This window comes from Chelmon rostratus, chromosome 17 (assembly GCF_017976325.1).
Source record: "Chelmon rostratus isolate fCheRos1 chromosome 17, fCheRos1.pri, whole genome shotgun sequence".
NCBI lineage: Eukaryota > Metazoa > Chordata > Actinopteri > Chaetodontiformes > Chaetodontidae > Chelmon > Chelmon rostratus.
This window is the reverse complement of record NC_055674.1, coordinates 12316011-12342529: the sequence shown is the minus strand read 5'-3', so window position 1 is coordinate 12342529 and position 26519 is coordinate 12316011. Positions and strand designations below refer to the sequence as shown.

The 26519-nt window shown below is 43.8% G+C and overlaps 5 protein-coding genes across 5 annotated transcripts; 3 read left to right on the top strand and 2 right to left on the bottom strand.

Annotated features, from left to right (window-relative positions):
• Positions 1 to 96: 96 nt before the first annotated feature.
• tbl3 (transducin beta like 3) lies at positions 97 to 13525 on the bottom strand. Its single transcript, XM_041957019.1, has 23 exons — positions 13381 to 13525; positions 13206 to 13257; positions 12941 to 13036; positions 12319 to 12366; positions 12059 to 12200; positions 11871 to 11955; positions 10766 to 10936; positions 10572 to 10647; positions 10369 to 10465; positions 10083 to 10300; positions 9745 to 9886; positions 9173 to 9231; positions 8896 to 9002; positions 8630 to 8765; positions 5997 to 6236; positions 5643 to 5713; positions 4818 to 4974; positions 4467 to 4525; positions 3595 to 3698; positions 2697 to 2768; positions 2283 to 2441; positions 1429 to 1522; positions 97 to 923 (listed from the first exon to the last, which is right to left on the bottom strand). The coding sequence occupies exons 1-23, from the start codon at positions 13410 to 13412 to the stop codon at positions 542 to 544; spliced, it is 2799 nt and encodes a 932-aa protein (XP_041812953.1). The 5' UTR covers positions 13413 to 13525; the 3' UTR covers positions 97 to 541.
• A 534-nt stretch (positions 13526 to 14059) lies between these two features.
• Positions 14060 to 15996, top strand: rnf151 (ring finger protein 151). Its single transcript, XM_041957885.1, has 4 exons — positions 14060 to 14110; positions 14695 to 14864; positions 14984 to 15080; positions 15449 to 15996. Exons 1-4 carry the CDS (start codon positions 14108 to 14110, stop codon positions 15917 to 15919), a joined length of 741 nt encoding a protein of 246 aa, XP_041813819.1. The 5' UTR covers positions 14060 to 14107; the 3' UTR covers positions 15920 to 15996.
• A 631-nt stretch (positions 15997 to 16627) lies between these two features.
• Positions 16628 to 19013, top strand: rps2 (ribosomal protein S2). Its single transcript, XM_041957358.1, has 7 exons — positions 16628 to 16671; positions 16996 to 17133; positions 17228 to 17317; positions 17891 to 17998; positions 18100 to 18433; positions 18703 to 18794; positions 18886 to 19013. The coding sequence occupies exons 2-7, from the start codon at positions 16999 to 17001 to the stop codon at positions 18967 to 18969; spliced, it is 843 nt and encodes a 280-aa protein (XP_041813292.1). The 5' UTR covers positions 16628 to 16671; positions 16996 to 16998; the 3' UTR covers positions 18970 to 19013.
• Positions 19014 to 19804: 791 nt separating this feature from the next.
• ndufb10 (NADH:ubiquinone oxidoreductase subunit B10) lies at positions 19805 to 21453 on the bottom strand. Its single transcript, XM_041957636.1, has 4 exons — positions 21244 to 21453; positions 20786 to 20924; positions 20239 to 20378; positions 19805 to 19956 (listed from the first exon to the last, which is right to left on the bottom strand). The coding sequence occupies exons 1-4, from the start codon at positions 21389 to 21391 to the stop codon at positions 19868 to 19870; spliced, it is 516 nt and encodes a 171-aa protein (XP_041813570.1). The 5' UTR covers positions 21392 to 21453; the 3' UTR covers positions 19805 to 19867.
• A 157-nt stretch (positions 21454 to 21610) lies between these two features.
• LOC121620420 (60S ribosomal protein L3-like) lies at positions 21611 to 26339 on the top strand. Its single transcript, XM_041956459.1, has 11 exons — positions 21611 to 21624; positions 22380 to 22473; positions 23127 to 23319; positions 23678 to 23846; positions 23933 to 24068; positions 24755 to 24941; positions 25039 to 25199; positions 25345 to 25446; positions 25760 to 25855; positions 26018 to 26137; positions 26229 to 26339. Exons 1-11 carry the CDS (start codon positions 21611 to 21613, stop codon positions 26286 to 26288), a joined length of 1332 nt encoding a protein of 443 aa, XP_041812393.1. The 3' UTR covers positions 26289 to 26339.
• Positions 26340 to 26519: the final 180 nt, after the last annotated feature.

Below are 26519 nucleotides of genomic sequence, written 5' to 3'. Positions count from 1 at the left end.
ATTTCCCATAATCCACCCAATTACATTTTTTCCTGTCTGGTAGAAGTGCATATCATCACATTTTGAACTCCATGTTCCTGGTCAAGCATGAAGGTAATTTCGATGAATCATCAGGGCAATTTAAATCACAAAGAACATACTTTTATTATATAATCATATGTGGTCATGACATATAAAATGCCCACGTTATGTAAGGAGCCTTTTGTGTTGCGGTCGAGCCGGTAGATCAGGACTGCGCAACATTGCAGAAGCAGACAATGTAGTCGGGGACGAATGCCTGAAAGCTAATGCAGCTTCTCCCTTCAGTCTTTCCGTCCCTGCAGCTGCTCCTCCTGATGTACAATTTATTGACACCAAGGCAGAGAGTCTTTACACCTGAGCTGCTGAGTCGGGGAATGCACAGAGAGGCCAATTATCTGTATTATCATGACTCCACGCTGGCCTCCCTCCGTCTCCTCCCGCACTGCCGCACACTCAGTGTGTCGCTCCAGCTGATGGTCCGAGACAAGGCGACCTCCTGCTGTCAGCCTGCAGATCCCTGTCAGCTGGCGAACGTCTGGCGTGGTGCAGAGGAGGAAACTGGGAGGCGCTTCACCGCTTTCACTGTCGTTTCCTCCTCCTCATCTTCTTCCAGGTCTTCCTCCTCTGAACTCTCCTCACTTCCAGAGTGGTGGTTGCCATTCGTTTTGGCGCCCTCTCCGTTTTCTACTCGCCCATTGGTGGCTGAGGCTTTCTTGGCGGCACTGACCTCCTCCTCTTCCTCTTCCTCTTCAACTGGGCAATTTGGGTCTTCATCTTGCCCGCTGTCGCTGTCGTCTCCACCTCCTCTCTCCTCATCGCCGCTGCCCATTCCTTTCTCCTTGTCAATCATGAAGAACGGCTGAGCGAGAGGAGTGGTATCCATCTCTTCATCCTGGTCCATGCTGGACAGGAAAAAACCAACAGGGGTTAGATGTTAGTCTCTCAACAGCATCTATTCAAGTAATTAGATACAAATATTCTGAAGTCATACGCGATGTATGAACAAGCTATGTGCAGTTTTGTATATTATGATGTATAAGTGTCACAGAAAACTGTCATTGAAAAAAGACACATGAAAAAAAACCCTGAAAAACACTTCAAAACATAAAAGTAACAATTAATAGTAATATTTAATGTGTGTTTAATTTTTCATTCTGTGGCAGATCAACCTGAGTCAGTCTCCTTTCTTTCACCGCGCTGTGACACAAACTTTATTTTTCTACCTCGTGTTGAAAGGTCAAAAAGCCGCCGCTGTCAAAGCTTTCCAGAGTTGTGGACTTTATTAACGGCCGCACACTGTTTCCGTGTCTGATAAGCTGCTAAATGTGATCTGCTGCTCCAACTCAACTTCCTGGATCACGTTTCACTACATTCGCCCCCTGCGCTGTTCCCGGTCTGAATCCCCACCTGGACGGCGCTCCGGCCACTCTCATCTTCTGCCACATGTAGTTCAAGAACATGGAAGCCTGCAGCAGATGTCCGATCCTCTGCATGTGTCTCTCTGAGGGGGGGGCGGACAGAGGGGTTAATGAGTGATGAGATGGGAACAGGCCGTCATATACAAACTGGAGTGTCCTGCTTGTACGTACACTGTGTTTACAGTGAAGAAAAAACACATACCAGAGGTGGTATGTGGGTTTTTTCATTGTAAACACAGTCTAGTGTCGAGACTTAAATATCCTGTTTCTCCAGTTTACCACATGCTGCAGGCCTTTTGACAAAAACCCGTGACATTAATATATCATCTCTAAATTCACTCACACTCAAAGTACATGATGGTGCAACGGATATCGGATCACGACACACGCCAATTTGTCAAAGGGGGTTAAAAGAAGCAGCCTCAGACACCGGGGACTTTGTTTAAGGGAGAGTCCCTGCAGTGACTGCAAAGGGACTTAAAACCTGTTTGTTCCCATCAAGCAACATACCAGCTTTAGATGAGCTTCTCTGGCACTTGTTCAAGTTGCTGCTTTTGCCAACTAAGATGATACATTTGTTCCAATTACATGTCAGCATTAACGGTAATCCCAATGTACTGTTCTTCATCATTAGGGTAATTACTGTGAGTTTATGTTTTGCCTGGCCTGTTTATCTAGTCTGTTTTATTTACAATATCTAATATATTAGATGTGGTATATTAGATATAAATATCTGAGATGTGGGGAGAGGCCTTCTTTTCATATACAGCTAATTTTAGAGTCATTTGGACACATAACCTACAATCTACATAAATACACCTCACTGTCTCCTCCTCTGCTGACCTGTGTACGGGATGAGTCCCTCCAGGTGGGCTCGGGCGCCCTGGTACTGCAGCAGCTCCTCGGGCGGCAGGTGCGTGAGGAGCACCTGCAGGACGGCCTGAGCATCGTGGCAGTTTCTGGCGTTGGTGTTCCACACCACGCAGTAGCGCAGCAGCGACTCTGAGAGGAAAGAGAGACTTCACTTCCAAACTTTCCACAGACGGCTGATCTTGTGTTTGACTGACAGCCTCTTTGAAAAGGCGGCAGGCTTGTGAATTTCACTCAACAATTCTAACAATGCAGCCACAGGCCTCTGGCCCATTGTTAAAATACTTCAATGTTTGAAAGAGGAGTTTTAATCTGCTTTATTTTTCAGAGAATAACCTGACTTTTAAACCTTAGAACATTTTACTTGTCGTTTTCGGTGTTCGTTACCTTTCTGGTCCAGTCGAAGTTTCAGCACCGTCTTCTCCAACAGCTCGTGGCTATCCTCCACCTGACGGATGGCTACAAGCAGCATGAGAGAGACACCGTGTCAAAGGCAGCAGACAGTCAGTGGCTGCGCTACATTTGTTCATGTTCAGTGTGCACTAATCAGGTTTGGTTTGTGACGCCGCGCTGTGTTATTTCACATACACGCCTTTAGTCTCATCCAGTGCTGCCGAAACATCTTTTAATGTCAACATCTCGAAATATGTGAGTCTCCAACAGAATGACATCACTTCAGTCGTGCAGGACAGAAACAGTCTGTGTCAGCGTGACGAGCGTGAATGCGATCGAAACCGCATCACCATTACAAAACTGAGGATGCGTTTGCCTTTTGTTTGTTGACCTGCATGCTGATTCACCCGCTGCAGGATGAATGATGTCCTAACACCTGTTACTTAAGACAGATAACTCCTATTGTTCAAAGAGATAAACAGAGACACAAACACAGACAGAATCAGAAGAAGAAGTAATGTTGCTACAGGATTAAGCCTAAACGTTATAAACAATGCATGATATGTCCCAGAAACCTCTTTGTCTTATTCCGCCTGTAATTGTGTCACTCAAAGACATGATAGACTAACAGAACGTCACTGCACACGCTTGTTTTGCTTTTCCGGCTCAGCGTCACGGGTATCAACGCTCGAGTGGCTCAACTCCTACAGCAAGCAGCCGTCCACAATGAGCGATGAGAGATGGCAGGAAGTTAACCACAGGTGAAACCAAAGATGCAGATCTGCTCCTGTCTTAGGGGCTTGAAGGCCAAATGCTTGAACTTGGATTAGGACCTTTGTTGTGCGTCTCAGTTTCAGCTCAATGTAAATTCACACAGCCGTAGCACAAATACCTTTGATCACAGAGAGCACGGTGTGAGGCTGGTCCAGCGAGATGGCAAGACCCAGCGCCTTCAGATACTTCTTCTCATGGAGCAGGTTGGACAACTCCTGCTGCCTTCACGCACACAAGAAACACACAAAGACACGCGTTCAAACCTGCGGACCAGCCCACGCACCTGTATGCATTTAAGAATTTACAGCAAAGTAGCTCATTAAATATCAGGAAAAAAACGAGTTTGTCAAGGTGGGTTCAGCTGTGGTATGCTACAAAGTACAAAGCAAATAGTTCACATTCACTTTTGTTTTTCACATGAAAATACCTTAAATTGAATATTTACTTTGACTTCATGTTGTTTTGAGCAGGAGTTCATCCGAACTTATTTCAGTACAAACAACAAGGCTGTGGCGTCTTTTACTTGAAGAAATCTGACGGGTTTATCCTATCTGTCATAATGAATCTTCTCTGTCTGCGGGACTGGCTGATAATAACCGATTTGTTACCCAGGCTGTCTGAGTGCATGTATGCACACATCAGTGAACAAACACACACAGATGTCTGAGAGCCAGTATTCCTTCACTCTTATCAGACGCACACACACACGCAGCCCTGACCTTTGCCAGGCTTGAACCAGTGAGGTCCACCTTAGCCCAACACGCTCTCTGTTTATTTACTGGGTGACAGACAGACAGACGGGATGGCGCAACTAGATGGAAAGTGGACCTAAGTAAGAATCCTGCAGGATCTCTGACCTTTAACAAAGAGATGACAGGATTTTGTTTGTCTGCCGCCTCAGTTTGACTGAACGGACGGAGGTTTGCGGGGCTGAATCAGCGCGCTCTGTGATTGACTTTTCATACCTCAAAGATAACGAGTGTCACTCACTTGAGTATCTGATCCTCCTGCTTGGCCTGCTCCTCTGCCAGCTCCACCTCAGTCACATCCTAGCAGTGGACACGACAAACACTTTCTATGATTATCTGTTGAAGCCTGCAGGGGAAATTCCTCATTTTCCCCCCATGAGAAGAGAGAGCTCAGACACATTTTCATTCTAGTTCTTCAAAGGAACCTTAAGCTGCCACATCATTCTTTCCTCAACCTTCTTTTGTGATTCATTTCCCAGAATCAGAATCTGGCAATCAATACTTTTAGCTTTCTAGAAATTTAATAGCTAGCTGCTGCAGCTTAGTCCCCCCTCTGCGTCCTCTGTACGACCATCAGTCCAATCACACTTACCACCCACACGGTGATGTTAGAGTCCGCAGAGCCGGTCACCATCTTGTCGTCTTTGCGGCTGCCGTGGAGACCCCACACTTTGTCCTGGTGGGCGTCCAGCGTCTTCACGCACTCATTGGTCTTTATGGTCCACAGCTTTACTAAACCATCAGAGCCGCTGAGGACAGAGCATGTTCAGGAGAGGTGAGTTATGAGTGTGTGTCAACAGTTCAGACTTTTCTTTAAACGACAAGCAGAGAGACGGGAGGACGAGGATCCACAATAATTAAAAAACACATACAATAAATAAAATCACATATAATAATGACAATATTAATAGTGAAAATGATCATTAGATACAGATTTAAAGCCAAAACTGCCAGCATGCAGACTAAAAAGCCCAGATTTTCACGTGTGCAGTTGATGTACAGTATTGTATGTAGTGTGGATTTGGGACTTTGTATTTATCTACATGTCAAATGTTTTCCTACTACACTCATTTGGAAAGTTTGCTGTCAAACGTCAGAACAACAGAAAGTTACTTCATCTTCCTCTGCTTGGCACCTGAGGCTGCAGCTTTGTTTGTTTTTCCACATTCTTCAATCTTATTAGCAAGCAAGCCTGACAAACGGTGGTTAGAGTCTCAGCAATGGATCGTGACAATCGCGCACTGGAGATAAGATGATAAGCATAAGTGAGGGTTTCTGAGCTCAGATTTCCTGCTGCAGAGCACAATGTGAGGCTGTTCGTTCAAAAAACAACTTTCCACAATGAACCTGCGAATGCGATCATTGGACAGTGCGCTTTGATGGAGAGAAGCATTGCATGAGAGGCAGGTGGGGTTACCTGGTGAGCAGCTGAGTGCCTCGACTCACAAAGACGACCTTCAAAACGGACGCATCGTGACCCTCGAACGTCTTTAAAAAAAACAAAAAAAACATGTAATTTCTACTTTCCAGCCACAAAAACATCTAACTTACAGTCAGCTATAGGAACAGAACAAAAGCGTAACTTCAGCAAACAATTCTTGACGTATTTCAGATAAGTGTTATCTTGACTGAATTACTCAGGCCTAACATAATAGAAAATCACCTGCTGGAATAAAAAGTGGGAGATATTCTGTCCAGTAAGTGTTTCACTGATAAGGAAGGGAAGTAAATGAGACCCTGTGACACCTGCATGTCTAATCTCCAGGCCCACCTTGAGGCAGCTGAAGTCCTGCAGGCTCCACAGTTTGGTGGTGCCGTCCGCGGAGGACGTGGCCAGCACCTGGTCGACGGGAGAGAAGCAGACGGCCCAGACGCCGCGACGGTGGCCCCGAAACACCCCCAGCAGGCTCACGTTCCCCTCCCCCGCCAGCGACCACAGCTTGGCCGTGCGGTCCTGGGAGCCCGAGGCCAGCAGCTTGTCATTGGGCGACACCGCCACACTGTTTACATCCTGGAGCAAAGGCGAGGGAGCGAGATGAGGAAATGAAGAGCAACTTTTTGGAAAATTGATTTAGATTTCAGTAAATGCGAGCTGAAAGGAGGAAATTCTCTTTGAAAAAAGGAGATGGTGCTAGGAAACGAGATGGAAGACGGGGGGGTTGGAGGAAAAAAGCGTGAAAGAAAGAGATGATCGGAGCTGTGTGAGCTGTATGTGAGGGGACAAACAGCCACCAGGATGTCGTGACACCTTCTATTCTTTGGAAAGAGAACAAAGTATCAATACCCTTGGATCAAATTACAGGAAAGCTGTTAAAGAGTCGGGATAATGCTGAAAACCAGAAACTCTAAGACAAAACAATATGAAAGGGATTAAAGGTCTCGTACCTCCTCCTCCTCTCATAGGCAAAGGATGCAACAACAAGTTTGTGTGATTGACTGAGGTGAACTGCATTATCTGGACAGATGAACTGAGACCCTCAGTCATAATCGATATCTTTTTCTCATCTGACAACGCACACGAAAAGGCGAGGCAATGACAACACCTGCCACCTGTAACCTGAGGAAGCGTACAGAGTTGGACAGGTGAATCATAAGCCTCTTCCACACATAGTCACTGGTAAATTACTGGAAGTTAGGGTTAGACTCTGAACCAGAAATTTAAACAATGGGCAAATAGAGGCCTGAATATATTAGATACAGTAATTGAAAAAAGATAAATCAAAAGCTTTCCTGAATTAAGAAGGGAATATGGATTAGAGTATCAAGATTTTTACATGTATTTACAAGTCAGAGACTATTTTAATAAAGAAATAAAGCCAGACCTCCCAGATGAACCAAATAAAGTGATTGTGACTCTATGTAATGCACACAAGAACAAATTTGGAAGAGTAATATCTGAATTGTACCAGGGTATGGTAGCAAATAGAAACACTTCAACTTTGTACATATGAGATAAGTGGGAGAAAGAACTAAAGGAAGTAATAACTGACGAGACGTGGTATAATATATTTAAAACACAGCTAAAAAAAAAAACTAGTTGTTCCAGAATATGGAAAGAATTTTGCTAGAAAAACATTGTGAGATTTTTCATCACACCGAAAAATGAAAAAGGGACGATCACCTGTTCAACAACTCTGCTGGAGACTGTGTGGGGAACAGAATGTGGGTCACACACATCCAAGACAGACACTGGTATCTGATTAAGATTTTACTGGCAGCTTCCAAGAAAGCCATCACAAGGAAATGGTACAAAGAAGACCCCCCCTACCTGGAGGAACTGGATGGAGATCATTGATGAGATACACGTTATGGAGAGACTCACACATATTATAAAACTGCAACAATCATTATGCGAAGGCAGATGGGAAAAATGGACTGTCTACAAAAAACAGCATAAAGACTTAAAGTAATTTTACTGACACTATGTTCTATATGTGTTGTGTTTTTTAAATGAGAAAATCAATAAAATATAAGTTTAAAAAAAAAAATTATTGGGAGTGATTGCGGCTACATTCAGGAACACACGCCACGGAAATGCTGGAACAGACCGGGGAAAGGGACAGCTCAGCAGATGGCGGTAATGCAGCATTTATGGATGCCAACTGCCATGAAACTCAATAGAAGAAGAAGATGGTGAGGTGAGGCCTGACGTACATACATGTGGCAGGAGACGTCTCCTATTTTCTCCAGGACTATAGGGGAAAAGCAGCTTTTTTTTATCCAGTGCTTTTGTCTTTTTTATTGTTTGTTCGTTGACTGCAGTGTTTGTAAAATGTGTGTCACGATGGATGATCCTGTCTGCTGCAAACCAAATCTACCTACGGGTACAAATACAGTAACCTGAACCAGAACACAGCTGTGCCGGCATTTCCCTGAGATGTGACTCTTGAGACGGGAAATTGGCGGCACAGACTTCCCCGAATATCGATCCCTGCTCCCTCTGACACATGAACCGATGCGGGAAATGTGTGTGAAAGGGGCCAATAGTTCAACATTTTGAAAAGGCTCACAAGTTTTTCCAGTACAAAGCATTTGTAGACACACCCTGACACAACTCGTCTCTTCACTTGTCACCTCAGATATTGGTTTCCATTTCATTTGCAGCTGACTGAGCAGCTCTTTGTCTGCTATGGTTTTATATATAAATATACACATACACACACACATACACACACACAGTGCATCCTCTATGTGGTGGGCTCAGATCTGGACAGGGATCATTGTCACATGGTGTAAAGGATAAATGCAATAAGAAAAAAAAATCATTTGCAGGAAGTTTAGATGTTGTTAACAAGAAAAAACTTTGTGTGCATACATGTGTATGTCTTTCTGTTATACCATCAGCTACAAATGGTTGCAGGCTTATATCCTTCCTGAAATGTGTGTAGAGTTTTGTGCTTGTACCTTATCATGTGCCTTCTCTGTGGCGCGGGGGGTCAGCCGATGTATGTCCGCCCCTGTCGTAGACAAGTCTGCGGGCAGATCCCACACCTTTACTGTGCAGTCCTGACTGCCAGACACTATGAACGACGCTTTTATCCTGCACACAAACACACAAACAGCAAAGATGGAGGATCATTCCCGTCATCTTTTCTGAGCATGTGTGTGTTGGTGCATGTGAAGAAAAAAATGTGTGACACATGTGTGACAGCAGGAATGTGGGGTGTTACCTGGAGCAGGTGATGGAGCCCACGGCGTTCGTGTGGCTGGAGCCCTGGGCCACACAGTGCACCTGACCACTGTCACTGTCCATCCGCCACACACGCACTGACCTGTCCTAAAGACAAAGACACAGCACGCAGGTGTTACTGCTGGTTAACATGTGGTGTCTCTATGTGGTGACATTTGTGGGTTTGTGGTGCTGCTGGAATACACGCATGTGCTAAATGCATTAGTTTCTGCTCTTTGTCTGCAGCATCGCTGGATGGTGCAAACATGCATGCTCACCTTTGCACAGCTTGCAAAGAGAAAGCCCTTTTTGAACACGTCCAATGAGAGGACAGTATCTGTGGGAGATAAACCGAGAAGTGAATGTCAGAGTGGATAAGCATCTATCCAACCTGCTCTGCAGGTCACCTTTCAACAACACAAAGCTGAGATAACCTCATTGTGTCAGATCGGAATTCTTTGACTCTGGTTCAGCCATTGACACCCTTCATTTTCCACCAGTCCTGCCATTGTTTATGGAGCCTCTTTTTCATTTTTGCTTTTGGGAACTCTGTTTTTAAAGGTTTATATGAATACATCCGGATGGAAAAATGCCTGATTTTTCTAATAATAGTTATTTCAGCGTTTGACAGAAAATGGAGTTAAAATGTGTGGAAGACAGATAAACTGCATCAAATTAAGATAAAACACTGATTACACGTTTACTTTTTTTGCTGTTCATCTCTGTGGGGAAACACATGCTCACTGCAGTACTGTGGAGCTTTCATGCCCTCTGGTGAACAAATACGACACACTGTGACACGCAGGTACACACACACGCGCACACACGTTGCCCTCTGCTGGTGACTGACCTGTGTGTCCATACAGGATCTGGCAGCTGTTGGTGAGCAGCTCAAACACCTTGAGCTGGCAGCTGTTGGTGGCCACCACGATGTGGCTGTCGTCTTTGCCCAGAAACTTCACGTCCAGCACCTCGTCACTGTAACCCACAAACTGTGAAAGGGTGGACAGAGGAGGACAGTGTCCATTATTTCTGCATAAACGACAGTGAAACCAGGCACAGATGTCTGGGGTCTCTGGTTTGATGCTACACAAGTTTCTTATAATAATGTGCAAGGAACAACAAAACATCTCGAAACACTGAACAAAATTCACATTCACACATGTGCACAGTATCCTTGGAGCCCACCTGCTGCTGTGTGGTGAGACCAGGCAGCTGGTACAGCAGTATGTTGTGTTCTGCTGTGACTGTGGCCAGCCTGGAGGAGGCGGGCAGGTGAAGAAGGTACATCAGACTGCGGGGGTCGTCGTCCTTCTCTTCCTCCTCCTCCTCCTCCTCTGAGGCAGTGGTGAGGGTCTGGGTGTAGACACATCGCGCCGTGCTGGCCTCCCACACTCTCAAAACACCTGCAAGAGGGGGAAGAGGTGAGCGACAGAAGACACAGACACACAGATCAGTCGTTCAAGAGCCGAACCTTTGCTGCCAGCTGTGATGAAATGCAAGTCCTTGCTCTTCACTCCGATCTCAGAGAAGTCTTTATTCTTAGGCAAAAGCACAACACCCTCCACAGCCTGGAGACAAAGACAACACACACAGAAATCAAGCTGTGGTATAGTCCCCCCACATGTTATTTAAAAATGTCATTCAGTTTTCAGCACACTGTTTTCCTCACTTTACCTCATAGACCGGAACAGTTCTCTTGGCTTTCTGACTCTTCAGGTCCCAGACTGTGCAGATCTTGTCTCTGCCAGAACTACAAAGAAAGTTTAGCACACAATTACACACAAAGAGCACGCAGCTTTAAATGCATTAGAAAGCCAAAAATGCTTTAGGCTAACAGCTCATCCACCGAGCAGCTGCGTGTACGGTACCTGACCATGGTGCCACCGTCGGGGCTGAAGCTGAGGGAGGTGACGGCGCTGTAGTGGCTCTGCAGCACACACACACACTGACTGGAGCGCAGGTCCCACAGCCGAATGCCACAGTCCAGAGAGGAGGAGAAGAGCTGCAGCCTGCTGATGTCCGGGTGGAACTGGACCAGGCTGCAAAGATGCACAAAGGACATTTATTTTGTAACTTTCAACTTTCACCAACTTTAAAAACTCTTCAATACTGGAATACCTGAAAACGTGATGTTTCTGGCTTTCATAACCAGCAGAAAAATACAGAAGAGCTTTTTTTAATAACGCTTTCCGCAGATCCCTCATGTCGTCCGAGCATGTTTGATAGTGATCTATGCTTACTTCGGATTAGTCTACAAACTTGTTTAAAATACAAGCCACTATATGTACAATCCTGTTGTATCTTGTAACGTGTCCGCACCTGTAACAATTAAACTGAGAATCTGCCCCTGTTGAATTAAAGCAGTTATGCTAATTTATTTTTCTGTTCAATTATGTTTTATCTTTATATGTTTTTAATACCCACTGATAAGTAGGTACAAAAAGTTCTGTCCAGAGAGCTGGCATGTGATCCCCTGTAACTGTACTAGTATGACAGGCCGTCAGGCCAATGGGAACTTCAGCTTTTAAAGTGGTTTCCTTCTTAAATAAGTGCTGTGTGCTGGATCAAATTTATGCTGACGTGAAGAGCGGTTCATGTAGATTTCAAAAAAGTAACTGATAAATATTTAACGAAATTTTAGTGTTAAGTTTGAGAATTAATTTAGTGTGGTGGTAGAATGTTTAATTGCAATAGCCCAATAGTCTTGAAATAATATAATCCAATTATAATAATAATCTTGTTTACTTATTCATGTATCAAATAGTTTCTGATTTAAATCAAAATGTTGCTCATTTTAGAATATTTTATCGGGTAAACTATTGTGCCTTTGTTTAGACAACATTAGGCTTCTGTTGTTAAATGAAAAAAAAAAATCTAGGAAAGAGATACTGAAAAAAGGAGAAATTACATTACTCTTGTCCTTGAGCTAAGTGTACATACATATGATTGCAGTTCACAGATATTTGAACTTACTGTACAACGCCTGAGGACCCTTTAAGGTTGTGGGTGCAGTACTGCTTCACCACATCCCAAAGCTTTATAGTGCCATCACAGCCACCTGCAGGACAACAAGAAGACAAACTCTATCTCTCATGTCTATGTAGCAGAGATCAGCAGAAACATGGAGCACAAACCCCACAAATAAGCCTGTAATTGCTGACCTGTGGCCAGGAGGGTAGAGGTGGAGTCAAAGGTCATGCTGGCTACAGGAACAGTGTGAATGGCCCTCCAGGAGCGAGTGCACTGAGCTTGTTTCCAGTCCCACTGCTTCAGTAACAGAGCTCTACTAGCTGTGACCAGCAGCTGTGGTGGGACAAAGAGCAGAGACACGCTAAACACTCTTTTATAGGCTGACGAGGTGAAATCACACCGTGAAGTTTGACTGAAGTAATGACTGAGGTGGTTCAGGTGTTTGCTTTACCTCATCATCACAGCTGAGTGCAAAAGATGTGATGTCCTCTTGATCGTCCTGAAATTACATAATGGAAATTACATAATGTTTGACCTCATCAACTTCAGTGATTTTTGTAAATATCTGCTTATTCTGAATTTGATGCAGCAACATGTTTCAAACAAGTTGGGACAGGAGCAACAAAACACTGGAAAAGTTGTGAAACGCTCCAAAAACACCTGTTTGGATCATTCCACAGGTAAACAGGTAGATTGGTAACAGGTGATAGTATCACGATTGGGTATGAAAGGAGCTTCCTGGAAAGGCTCAGTCGTTCACAAGCGAGGATGGAGCAAGGTTCACCACTTTGTGAACACATGATTGTATGAAGGATGTTACTACATGGGCTCAGGAACACCGTTGTTGAAGACGCACTTCTTTTAAAAGTGACAGTGTCACAGTTTTTTGGAACCAGGCTTGCAAATAACTTAAATGATTATGAAAAATTGCTGCCATTGATCAACTGATTCATCGTTTTTACTCTAATCAAATTATTAACAAACCAATACTATAAATACCGAATTTATCATCAATAAAATCAAGTAAAAAAAAAAAAAAAAAACACCTATTACATAAAGTTTTTCGGACTCACATGCTCAACACTGTGGACAGTCTTCCCTGTGCTGATCTCCAAAACATTGACACGAGATCCACAAGTGCAAAAGATGTATTTTTCATCTTTGCTGATCTGAAAAAAATACATGAATAATTAAACAGACAGAGATGTTTAAGGGGCAGTCATTCGATTTTACATGTCAAAATCAGTTTGCTCAAGGATATTTTGAATGCTTTGTATCGCTTCTCGCTTTAATCCGCCTATCACCATCACCATCATCAATACACTGCGTATTACTCACTTGCACTTTTCCTCCCTTGTAAAATGGTTCAATCTTGCTGGAAACAGTATAACTGCAAGAGAATAACAGAACTATGACTGTATGCTGCAGCAACTTTAAATGACACTTTCGCCTAGCTCCTGCTAGTCAGATAGCAATGTTTGCTATCTGTACGTGCTCTGCGCCAAAAACTTACTTCGTTTTGAATTGGAGGTTGGGATTTGCCATGTTGCTCACGAGAGATGCCAAAAACGAAAAATATTGACAGTTATGATGATGTAAATGACTTATTCCTCAGTTCACACGTTAGCTGAAGTCAACACATCGCTGCCGCATGTTGATAACCGAGTCGCACACATTGTACGTCATCCGAGCGCACTGAATTGTGATTGGTCAGACGGTTTTTGCTCGGAACACTGTGAAATCCCTTTCTATTGTAAACACGTGAAAGTACAGAATTTAGTTTAAAAAACGTAGACTGGTCGCTGTTTAAGGACAAGTTTTTAATATATATTGTACATTTACATTTATAAGTGAAATATTTGAATGCCGTGCGATCGTTACCATCTCAAAAATAAACTTTGCCTTTTTGTCCCCGAGGCTCAGAACAATAGCCTCTGCTGGAGCTATTCATGTTAAAAAGTTCCTGTTGGACGGGTGGAGGCTGAGCTTTGATGCTAGAACAGCAGGGAATGGACGCGCTCCATAATGAGCGCCATTCACTCCCTTCGTTTTTATAATTTACTGTTTTCATTTGTCCGCACACAAACACACACACGGTCCCTCCTTCGTGTTTTGTCACGAATGTTCATGTGAGTTGCATTGATAACACGGGTGTGTGTTTCGTGTGTGACATGTGAGAGGACCGATATGGAGTAAACCAGCGCCGGGAATGGAAACACGGTGAGGAACAGGAGATTATCATGGTGAGTTGACAACAGCTTCTGTCTATTTACCATTTTTTTAATATAGATTTTATTTCTCAGTTTTATTAACAGGTATCCTGCGGGTAAATTCCGAGGCTGTTCTTAATATGTGAAAAACGCCTGTTATCCTTATAACTTTGGTAAACTTTTTGTTGAATTTGTTTTCCCTTTTTTCAATTAAGAATATATAGTCTTGTGTGAGTATTGTGGTATTTTTCAGTGAAACATCCGGATTAACTAAAAATGCAATTATGGAAACTATAATAAGAAGACGAATGTGTTTTGAAGCACTTGTAATCTCGTGTTTTGTGTTGAAAAAACGCCTTTTGGTAGAAGGATTATGCCTGCTTTTTGTTATCATGTAATCAGTCATATGACTTTCTAGAACAATTCTATTTTGTCATGTCTTGCCTTTATGTTGAAAACACTGTGGACCTGCTGTAGGCAGCTGCAGAGCCATGTTTTACAGCTGTAGGGATATAAAACTCACCCACAGTCTGTCCATCTCTCCACCTGAAATAATGATAATGATAACACACAATGGGAACACAGAACAAAGTAGGATTTTCATTGGTCACATCCAGGCGGACCCAGAGGTGTCAACACAGAGTGGGGGCTATGATGTGGAGCTGTTTGTGGACACCCCAGACTATGATCTGATCTGCACCATATGCCAGGGGGTCCTTAGGTGTCCGGTAAGAGCTGCATGCCACCACATCTTCTGCAAGAAATGCATCTTACAGTGGCTGAAGAGGTACTAAACATGACATGAATCAATATCACCACACAAGAACGTTATAGAACTGTCCTTAATTGTTATTCATGTCTGGTACATAGAGATGAACAGAACTAACTGTTAATTATCATCTATAGGCAGGAGACCTGCCCCTGCTGCAGGAAGCCTGTTAACCCGAGCCTGATCTTTGTCATGTTCAAGCTGAGCAAATCTATTGGACGCATGAAGATCAAGGTAGGAAATGGAAAATAGAAGTTGTACATTTATAAATAAATAAATAATAAATTATAGTAATCAAGGATGGAAGTTACATACTCTTATTACAGCTCTCATTACAGTAACTGAGTGGCTACATTAGTATTTTGGGGGTAAAAATGAGAACCAAACAAATATAATAACACGGCCTAAAAAGACGCCTTGCACTACACTACATCGTCTTGAGGCTCTGGGGGAGGGGGTCAGTAAAGGGGTCCACTGTAGATTTTTGCCCTGGGTGTACATCTGTCCTTGTGAATTGGTTCATAGAGCATATTCAGTATGTGAACCATGTCTTTTATATATATTGATTTCTTTGTATATCTCTGTATCTGGCTTCTTAACAGTGTAAGAATGAGATCCGTGGTTGTGCAGAGACCTTCCCCCTCTCGGAGCAGTACTGTCACAGCATGAGCTGTCTGTACGAGCTCATCCCCTGTCCGTACCAGGGCTGCCGGGCGCAGCTCCTCCGCAGGGACCTGGACACCCACGCACGCCACTGCGAACACTGGCGTCAGCCCTGCCACATGGGCTGTGGGACAATACTCTCCCACCGCACACAGGCGCAACACAACTGCTACAAGCAACTGAGGCAGGAGTATGAAGCCAGGCAGAGGAACCACAGGGCCATCGCCACCGCCCTGCAGAGGAAGATGAGGAGGATGCAGAGCACCATGGCCCACATGAAGAGGCAGATAGGGCTAATCTGCGAGAGCCTGGAGGTGATGGACGACCTACATGAGGTAGAAGAGGAGGACCTAGGAGAGAGCAGTGGCAGCTCCAGTGGGACTCCAAGTAGCAACAACAGCAACTGCTGAGGGACTTGTCGGTTACCGCTGCTGGTTGGCTACTGCTGTGTACAAATTCTGCATGTGTTCATTTCTTTGAAGTTGTGTGTTTTTGAAAATGTAGGTTTTGATTAAAAATGAGTGAATTTGTAACAACTTTGTGCTATATTTTATTCTATTTTGTGAATAAAGTATTTGACATTACACTTTCATCCTGATCTTCATCTGGGAGAAGAGTGGAGGCTGAGTCTTTGCTGACAAGTGATGAATGAGGATGAACACACTAATGCACCTGTCCAACAAAAATCATTTTTCTGCACCTTTACAGGACAATGCAAAACATGACTCATCCGTGAACACAAAATAGGCACGTGACTGCATATAGAACAGATACATCAAGTTATATAATTATAAATATATATATATATATATATATCACCAACAGAGAAAAAATTATGTCTTCCAACAGACTGAGAGTCTTCCAATGGATGAGCAGTTTTTCTTTTCTAAAGCTTTTTACTATAAGGGAGCATCTAAAATAAAGGCTATTTTTGCTTGTTTTTTAAAAAGCTAAAATATAACCAAGTTCATCAACAAGAAAATAGATCAAATCAATACCAACAATCTTAAAACCAATCCTTCAAAAACAGATCTTGTCTGGAAAAGGCTGCCGGTAGGGGCAGTCATTAGCGCGTTCACTCTTAGAGGAAATATCGCGATAACACTTCTACATATAAGCCCACGAGACTTTTTGCTGGCCTTCTTCCTGTTATACAGATCACGTAAGTTGAATACTAGTAGATACACTCCGGCCAAAATCCTCTTATATCTCACTCATCGTTCTGCCAAATACAATAATTATATCTACAAATTTACGCCTGAATATGTTATTACAAAACCCTGCTCATATTTACGAGGACAGTGAGGCAGAGTTTGAGATATTTATAAATGATGATGGAAAGTCCTTAACGTTAAACATGGCGGCGATGCTCGTGTTTTGTGAGATCAATGAAGTGGCTAGCTAGACAGATGCTCGCTCATTTCAGCCCTCTCTTGCTGTAGCGATTAAGTGATAAATTGACTATTATATGTGATTTGTCCTGCAGCAAATGGCGGACGACGCCGGTGGTAGAGGAGGTTTTCGCGGAGGTTTTGGCGCAGGTGGCCGCGGTCGGGGCCGTGGACGCGGCAGAGGCCGTGGAAGGGGCCGCGGTGCCCGGGGCGGCAAGTCCGAGGACAAGGAAGTAAGTTTCAGACCCACGAGTGTTTAAAAGTTTACTTGGAATAAACCGAAAAGCCATCAACATGTTTTTCACGGAGATGTTTGTCTTCTTGTAGTGGGTGCCAGTCACCAAGCTGGGCCGCCTGGTTAAGGACATGAAGATCAAGTCCCTGGAGGAGATCTACCTGTACTCTCTGCCCATCAAGGTAAGCAGTATGTGAAGATGACCGTAAGAACTGCCTGTTAAATATTAGATTAAAATGCACTAAAACCAGTGGAGTAATGGTGGGTCTGTTGCATGCAAAGAGGCTCCTAAGTGGTCTCCCCAGGGTGGTCTTATTAATTTCAGGAAGCTCTATGATATTTTTGCTTAGTTAGAGGTTTGTACCTGTGTCTATCACATGCAAATCACAGAGCTAAGCATCACTTTATCTCAAAGAACACTGAACCAGAGTGTCAAAGATAGTAAGATTTTCTTCAGCAGAGATGCTTAATCTTTATACATGCTAGGCACAAACTGGGCTTAGTGTATTCTACAATACAACTGCATGAATATGTGTGCAACACCATTTGATGGATGTGGTATAATGGAATTGTAATGCAACATTTTTGATAGCTGCACCAGTGTCCCTGAACTTTATAACTTGGTGTTGATAAATCTGCACTGCGCAGTCTTCATCAAAATTAGTCTTATTGATATAACAGTCTAAATGGTAGTCTCACAGCTGTGGTGGTCTATAATCTAATGTGCATCTTTTTTCTTTTTTTTTCCCTCGCAGGAGTCTGAGATCATCGACTTCTTCCTGGGTTCTGGTCTGAAGGATGAGGTGCTCAAGATCATGCCTGTCCAGAAGCAGACCAGGGCTGGTCAGCGCACCAGGTTCAAGGTAAGTTGACACCAAATCTGTAATAGTGACCTGATTTTCTCAGCATTGTCATCCCATATTGCCGCTGGTCCAGATGTGACATTGTTTGGCCTTGTTTACAGGCCTTTGTTGCCATCGGTGACTACAATGGCCACGTGGGTCTGGGGGTGAAGTGCTCCAAAGAGGTGGCCACAGCCATCCGTGGGGCCATCATCCTGGCCAAGCTGTCCATTGTCCCCGTCAGAAGAGGTTATTGGGGTAACAAGATCGGCAAGCCCCACACCGTGCCCTGCAAGGTGACTGGCCGCTGCGGCTCTGTCCTGGTGCGTCTCATCCCTGCCCCCCGTGGTACTGGCATCGTGTCCGCCCCTGTGCCCAAGAAGCTGCTCATGATGGCCGGTATCGATGACTGCTACACCTCCGCCAGGGGCTGCACCGCCACCCTTGGCAACTTTGGTAAGATTCTTCTGATGGTTGTGTGTCTTATACTGTGTGCGGGTTTCTCCTTGCTCTGCTCAGCTTCACCTCTGCAGTGGTGTAGTTGTCGTTATCAGGAGAGAAAGAAACGAGTATTGTAATGCACGGCAGAAAGACTGTTTAAGTGGTCTCCTCTGTTCCCCTTTTCAGTGCTCAACATTTTTTTTTCCAAAAAAGATAAATGTTCCTATTTGCTAAGAGCTCCTGCTTAAACATCTACTCATGGTATCTTTTTACTTCCCCATCAGCCAAGGCCACCTTTGATGCCATCTCCAAGACTTACAGCTACCTGACCCCTGATCTGTGGAAGGAGACTGTCTTCACCAAGTCTCCTTACCAGGTACAGTACACAGCCCAGACATGATTTGTTATGGTTTTTAACATGTGAGGTTTGTGTATTAATGGACTTTTCTGTTTTGTTCTTGTTCCAGGAGTTCACTGACCATCTGGCCAAGACTCACACCAGGGTGTCTGTGCAGAGGGGACAGGCTGTCCAGGCAGCTGCTACCTCCTAAACATTTTATACAGAGAATTGTTGAATAAACATTCTGAAACACCATGAGATGTGTTTGTCTTGTTATCTGTGCTGAACTCAAGACAGGGGTGTTCTGTAACACTGCAAGGATGGAAGTGCAGTGAAATGTCAGTGACCACAATAGGCAAAACTGTGTAGTTTTCCATTAACTTTTATGATTAACGTTACCAGGTAGAAGAGGATATGTATAAGAACCACAGTATTGATGTAGTGATTATATATTTTATATAAAATGTATGAATAAAATGATGAGACATGTATCTGGCTAATTCACCAAATGAAATGCCTAATGATATATAATCAGTATTACCTGAAGTCAATTCTGCTCTTTAACTTGTCTACAATGGTGTAATACATCCAAATATGGCAAAATCTGGTCACCTAAATATATTCTCACTGTATCTGTTCACCAAAGTACCGATGGTCTGTTGACAGAATCAGCTGCTGTATTAAAGAGTAGGTGGGTGTTTACGTGACCCAATAAGGAGCACTGTCATGACAGCAAAAGGGTCCAGCTTTCCCACACAAAGACATACATGTTAATTCTGTCTGCTGTTGACCAAGACACTGGCTTGGGCCAGACTTGGTCCCAGGCACCACACAGTGGCTGCCCACTACTCCCAGTGTCTAGGATAGATTACATGCTGAGATCAAATTTCACTATATGTTGACCTCTGTTTGATTGTTGGTGTGACAAGGTTGATTTGATTTATTTGAATAACAGCTTATTGTGCAGCAGTCACTTGAGAACAGAGAATTTTCTATCCATGCATGTGTTGTCACAGATGGAAGGATGGAAAGACACTAAACAGACATGAGTTATCACATAAATTTTATTTTACAATTATTACACAGGACAGATAGTTAGAGAACTGTTCCTAGGCACTCTTGGCCTCAGCTGCCATCATCCGTTCTTTTTGCTTCATCAGACATTTCCTCCCACTGCCGTACGCTCCCAGGTCTCCATCTGGAATGAATGAAACACAGAAAGTGGGAGCCGAGCAAAAAGTTCAAAGTGATGATGTCCATGCGAAAAATCCTTATTTTAATGATCAAGTCTACAAAATTGCACAAATGCTTATCACAGTTTCCAAAAACCTAAGGTGTTAAAAATGTTGTTTAGTCCAATTTATATAAAAACCGAGAAAAGCAGCAAATTCTCACTCGTTAATTTTTTGCATGAATGAATGAACTGATTATCAAAAGAGTTGCAAAATATATTTCTGTTGATTTACTGCACATTACTTACAGCGTGACAGGAAGTTCTTGGTCACCTCGTTGAACTGTTGCATTTCTTTGGCACAGTTCTGGTCATGGCTGTTTCCTTCTCTCTGCTGGCAGGCCCTCAGACGCTCCTGGATCACCCTCACAATCTCCTGGTCCACTTTGCTGAGGGGGGAAGACAACAACACCAGGTGAAACTCTTCAGCAGTACCTTCACGGCTGATAGTGACACTAATGGCGACCAGACAACTAGAGCAAACTTCGAGGTGTAAGAATTCACTACAAGTCCTTGTTGTAGGGACTGTATTTTTATGCCCATGCTGTTTCATAATGAGACTCCTAAAAACGGTCTTACACCCATATGTGATTCTTGAACATCTCATCCTTAAACCACGGGGCACTGATGAGCTGCTATAACATCCTCCAACACAGTTTAACCTGGCTGCAGAAATATGCATGCAAACATTCAGCCACACGAGCATCAGGGAGGTCCAGCACTGATGCAGGGTGATGAGACCCCAGACACTAACGTCCATCGGGGTAAAAACATCTCATCTCAACCAGTGACTTACTAGTCTCTCCTCCACTGCATCTCGGCCTCATAGTAGCAGAGATAATCTCCGTGCTGGCACTCCGTCAGGTCAGGGACACGGCGGAACTTCTGGTGGTAGTAGACAGACTTGTTTTTACCCCGAATGCTGTCAACAACACCTGGACGAGAGGGGGGGCAGACAGTTCAGGACATAGCTAAACGCAGGCAAAGACATGAGGGTTATAAGGATACTGTGATTTGATACTTCTGTTAATGACGCTAGCTAGCAGAACAGCTAGCTAATATGCACCCATAACTAAGTGGCTAGCTAACGCTGGCCATTCAGCTTTGTAATTGATTTGGAGTGATAGTTAGAATAGAAGCACCAGTGGTAGCATTGTTACAACGTTCAAATATATCAATAATATATCAGTACCGCTGCTGGTAGCTATGTTGTGCTAGCTTGTTAGCCCAGTTAGCTCTGTTAGCTTCAGTTACCTCTAAATGTGGTGACAGGCAGGTCCACGGAGTAATAGAAGAGTTTAGACAGGATCAGAGCTGGATTTGGCAGCGCTGTCTGCTTGTCCACAACCGGAGTCTGACGAGGAGGCTCCGGATATGCTCCTTTATCATAGTCCGCAGGCATTTTGCCTCTTTTCGACCAACACTGAATTCGACCTCAACAGCTCTCCTTTCGAGTGGCGCATGCGTAGAAGACGCGGCATAATGGCGAAACTGAGGTCGTTGATGTTAAAACTTAATGTTATCCAGATACGTTTTATTCTGATAATTCTGAAATTATAATTCAATACAAATATTATACATAAAGAGGAATTTAGTATAACAATCACAGAGTTTTAGAAACATGAAGGTCGAAGGGTAAAGGTCACAGGTGGACCTGTTGTCCCACGGAAATGCAGCAGGTGGTGGTGCAGAGCTGACATCCTTCAACCACCAGTGCACAGATAGTGGAAACTTCTGACACTCAAAATGCTCTTTAATATTAATCATCAAGAAGCATTTAAAATGACAAAAATGCGTAGTTTTTTTTTACTGAAAATACAAAGAATTTTATAACAAAACCATATTTGTGTCCATGTTTGCTTATGTATGAGGCGCAGAATGCTGCCAGGAGCCTAAAAATTAGCTTAGAGTCTTATGTAAGATTTGACAATAAAGCTCTGATAAGCAGCACTGATAAAGGTGTGTCTCAGCTGTGAGATGGCGAGTTAAACAGTGAACACATCTGTCTTGCTTGCCTCTTGATGTATTCCAGTGATCCGGACCACTCCGATGCAAGGAAACATGCTGGCTGATTTCATGTGGCCTGATGGAGGCTGCATATGGTAAATACAAACATGTCAAATTGTTGATTTGTTATCAAAGAAAGCGAAAAGACTGTGTCTGTCCTGAAGCAGACCAGGTGGATGTTGGCCTCATGACAGTGAAATCTTTCTTCTTCTTTTCGCTCTCCTTTCTTGGTCATGTGGTTCCTGTCCACTGGACCTTCCCACCACCTCAGACGCCTGAGTTTACCCTCTTCCCTCCTCCTTTCTTCTCCTGTCAGAACTTGGCAGAGATTGCCTTGTTTGAAAGCGAATATGCTTCCTCAACTGGGCCAAATACCAAATTAGAGCCCTTACTCCGTGTATCATCTTATGTACGACCCTTGTATCAGCACTGGCCCCTCTCTCTTTCTATCCCTCGACTGGACACTGCGCGGACATGGTCAGTGCTCCTCTTATTTTTTGTTTATTTCTCCTCTAAAGAACACACTGATTTGCATTTTTGTCAGTCTTTTGACTTCCGCATGTGTGCATGTGTCACTTTGTTTGGCCATCTGGGTTTATAAGGGAAAGTGGAGCATATTAAAAACGTATCTTTTAATGGCTGCCTTTGAGGAGACCACGTGGAATACTGAAATGGCGACTACTTCTTATGTAGCATCCCATCGTCTGAGTTTTATTTGTTTTTTGGCCTGTGCTGGATTTCTGAATCACGTTAGAAATCAATGCAGAAAGTACAAACATGTGGCCTGACAGGAAGTCAACACACCTGAAGATTAAAGGACTTGATTCTATTACAGGTCATTGTTTCGATGTCCTGTTTCATTTTCATTTCATACTATTTTCAGAGGACCTTAATACCAGAGGATTTTAATACCTGAAGCATTTTGGAACGTAGGCCAGTTGTTCAGAAACAGGATAAAAGACCACATTTTATTGCACTGAGTTCAGGAAAGGATTAACGTGTCTCTTCTTGATCTACTGCTGCAGTTCATGTGGTATTACTGCCAAAATCATTGCAACACATCGGGGTTGCATTTCCATGAGTTTCATGTCAATAAGTGGTGACTCTGTGTGGCTTCTGTCCTTCTCCAGTCTCATCGCAAGTTCCACGCCCCTCGCCATGGACACATGGGGTTCCTGCCCCACAAGCGCAGCAAGAGGCACAGGGGCAGGGTGCGCACGTGGCCCAAAGACGACCCCAGCCAACCTGTCCACCTCACTGCCTTCCTGGGATACAAGGCTGGCATGACCCACACGCTGAGGGAGATTCACCGCCCTAGCCTTAGTATGCACGACTGGTCTTACTGCAGCACGGATGCATGGGAGGATGAAGGAAAAAACATTGAGTTTTAATGATTCTCGCTGTTTGTTTGAGAGGATAATGTTACTGCCCTGTTGTGCAGCTTTAATGCAGTTGCACTAGTGTGAAACATTATTACAGGATGTTAAGAACTGAATGTTTTAAGTAACTCAATCAAAAATGTCATCTTTTTTGCATATTTTTTGCCTTTCTCTGCTGCATATTGTTAATAATCCTGCAATGCCACAAGGAGCTACTGTTACAACATGCTTGGTTGATCTTTACTGAATACTGATGGTTAAAACATCAAAACAGATGACTATTTTCCATGTTTCTCCCACAGAGCAATCAAAGCGAGAGGAAGTAGAGGCAGTCACCATCATTGACACTCCTCCAGTTATTGTGGTGGGGGTCGTGGGATACATTCAGACCGTCCATGGCTTGCGTTCCCTCAAAACCATCTTTGCAGAGCATCTCAGTGACGAGTGCAAGCGCAGATTTTATAAAAACTGGTGTGCGATGACACAGTGCTCCCCTGCATGTACACCTACGCGGTCATCGCCTCACTGACGCTATTGTTTCCATTTCTGTGTTTCAGGTACAAGAGCAAGAAGAAGGCCTTCACCAAGTACAGTAAGAAGTGGCAGGATGAGACAGGAAAGAAACAGCTGGACAAGGATTTTGAAAGGATGAAGAAATACTGTTCAGTAATCAGGGTTATTGTTCACTCTCAGGTAGGAAAAAGTGTTTTTTTTTAGCTAATTTCACTCCAGTTGTAGAAAAACAACAATTGCTGTTTCATCCCACGTCAGTCAAACTTCACTGGCCTAATGATTAGCAGTTATTCACAGCCCATCTCCTGAGTCCACCCCTGCAAAAGGGCAGAAGTGTCAGACTTATCCACCTGACCACATGCAACGGAAAGAAAAGCCGCCACATCACAAATCTCTCTGCTGCTGAGAGCCAAACAGCTCTGGCTACGACACTCTGTCCCTGGGGAGCACTGGAGGGTGCCGTGTCAAATAACAGTTTAAAAATAATTTTCAGGGCAGAACCTGGCAGCTCACCCAGGATTTGCCGAGGGAAAACCTTTATGTTGGCAGCGATCAATATGAAGATCAGCCAGGATCTCAACTCTTTAGCGCTGTTGCTAGATTTTTTTCTAGGTAGGTTTCAGCTTCAGAATAAGGTCAAAATGTGCTTTGAATTATTGGTGCTGTGATAGTTTTGTGATGTTACAGAGTTCAAACATGATCTTGAACTGGATCATAAATCTAATTATAAAAAGACGGGGCTGGGGATACCTTATAAAGCATAGTAAGCTCAAAGCAAGCTTTCTGGCTTTTTACTAATCCACAAAAAGCCTTTCTATATTCTTGGCCTCCTTTCAGTTGCAGTTTACAGGCTTCTCCATTTCCAGATGCGATTGCTGCCCATAAGTCAGAAAAAGGCCCACATCATGGAGGTGCAGCTAAATGGGGGAAGCATCTCGGACAAGGTGGACTGGGCAAAGGAGCGTCTGGAGCAGGCTGTGCCCGTCTCTGCTGTCTTCTCCCAGGATGAGATGATTGACGTCATTGGAGTCACTAAGGGTCATGGCTTTAAAGGTGGGAAACTGGCTCGGACTAGCTCGGTCCAAGGTCCTGTAAAATAAATGTAGGCCCTCTCTGATCTGTTCTTATTTCTGGCTCTTTGTGCTGCCAGGCGTGACAAACCGCTGGCACACAAAGAAGCTCCCCAGGAAGACCCACAAGGGTCTGAGGAAGGTGGCCTGCATTGGAGCCTGGCATCCGGCTCGTGTGGGGTACACCATAGCTCGAGCTGGTCAGAAGGGCTACAACCACCGTACTGAGATCAACAAGAAGGTTAGCTGATTGTTAGGAGTCCAGTTTCACCCACAAAACTTCATCTTCAGCTGCTCTTAGAAAAATCAGCTTTTATCTAACGACCATAATCAATTTTATTATACGTAAACGTAGGCAGGTTTACCATAATGCTATGTCTCCTCAGATCTACCGTGTTGGTAGGGGTGTGCACATCCAGGATGGAAAGGTGATCCGGAACAATGCCTCCACCAACTATGACACCAGCCAGAAGACCATTACGCCGATGGTACAACTCTAATTCTTCTATGACAAGATTATAATATGAAATAAAGAAAGGAACAGATGGATTCTCTAATCTACCACCTTATCTATGAGTGGTAATGCTTTCCATCATGTCATAACCACACCTGCACAACACATTGAAACATTGCATAGGCCATTATAATTCATTCTGAGTGTGATAATACCTTCTTTCAATTTAAAAGGTGATAATGTGCATCGCATCATTCATTATCAATACAGTAAGGACTGCAGAACAAGTGATGGCAAATTTCTTCCTGAAAACTCTTCGTTCACTTTTTATCTGTATGTCCCTGCAGGGAGGCTTCCCACACTACGGTGAAGTGAATAATGACTTTGTCATGGTGAAGGGCTGCGTGGTTGGGGCGAAGAAACGTGTCCTCACACTCAGAAAGGTACCGTGTGACTTTGAAAGTCTAACTTTAGATCTTATAGGCAGTTTGCAAGTGTCTGACTTCACACTGAACAAAGCAAATCTTCAAAGCAAAAGCAAAGGCTCCTGCATCATTGCAGTACATGTGGAGTATTTGAACATCTTTGCATCCCCCCCTCTCCAGTCTTTGCTCGTGCACACATCCCGCAAGTCTAAAGAGGCCGTTGAGCTCAAATTCATCGACACCACCTCCAAATTTGGTCACGGCCGCTTCCAGACGGCCCAGGAGAAGAGGGCATTTATGGTGAGTGTGAGAACAGTTTGGTGCACACGCAAATGTCATTATCATAAATGCTTCTGCACTGGTTGAACCCTGACCTCTGGTTCACCTGCAGGGGCCACTGAAGAAGGATGCCCTGAAAACTCTGCCGGAGCCCCTAACCGAGGAGGCCTGAGAAATATTCTTATATCTGACTTCTCGTACAGAAATAAAACTGAGATTCATATACAATGTGTTGTTGTTCCATGAAAATTAGCTCTGGTAACAGCTGTGTGTTGATGTTTTACTGTAACCTCTAACCATTCTAACTGTATGCTCAACAAGTTCAACAAGATTTAAAGGTTTGAAGAAGTTTTTATTCACTGATAAATCCATGAGCATATTCACGCTGTTCAAACCTGACATG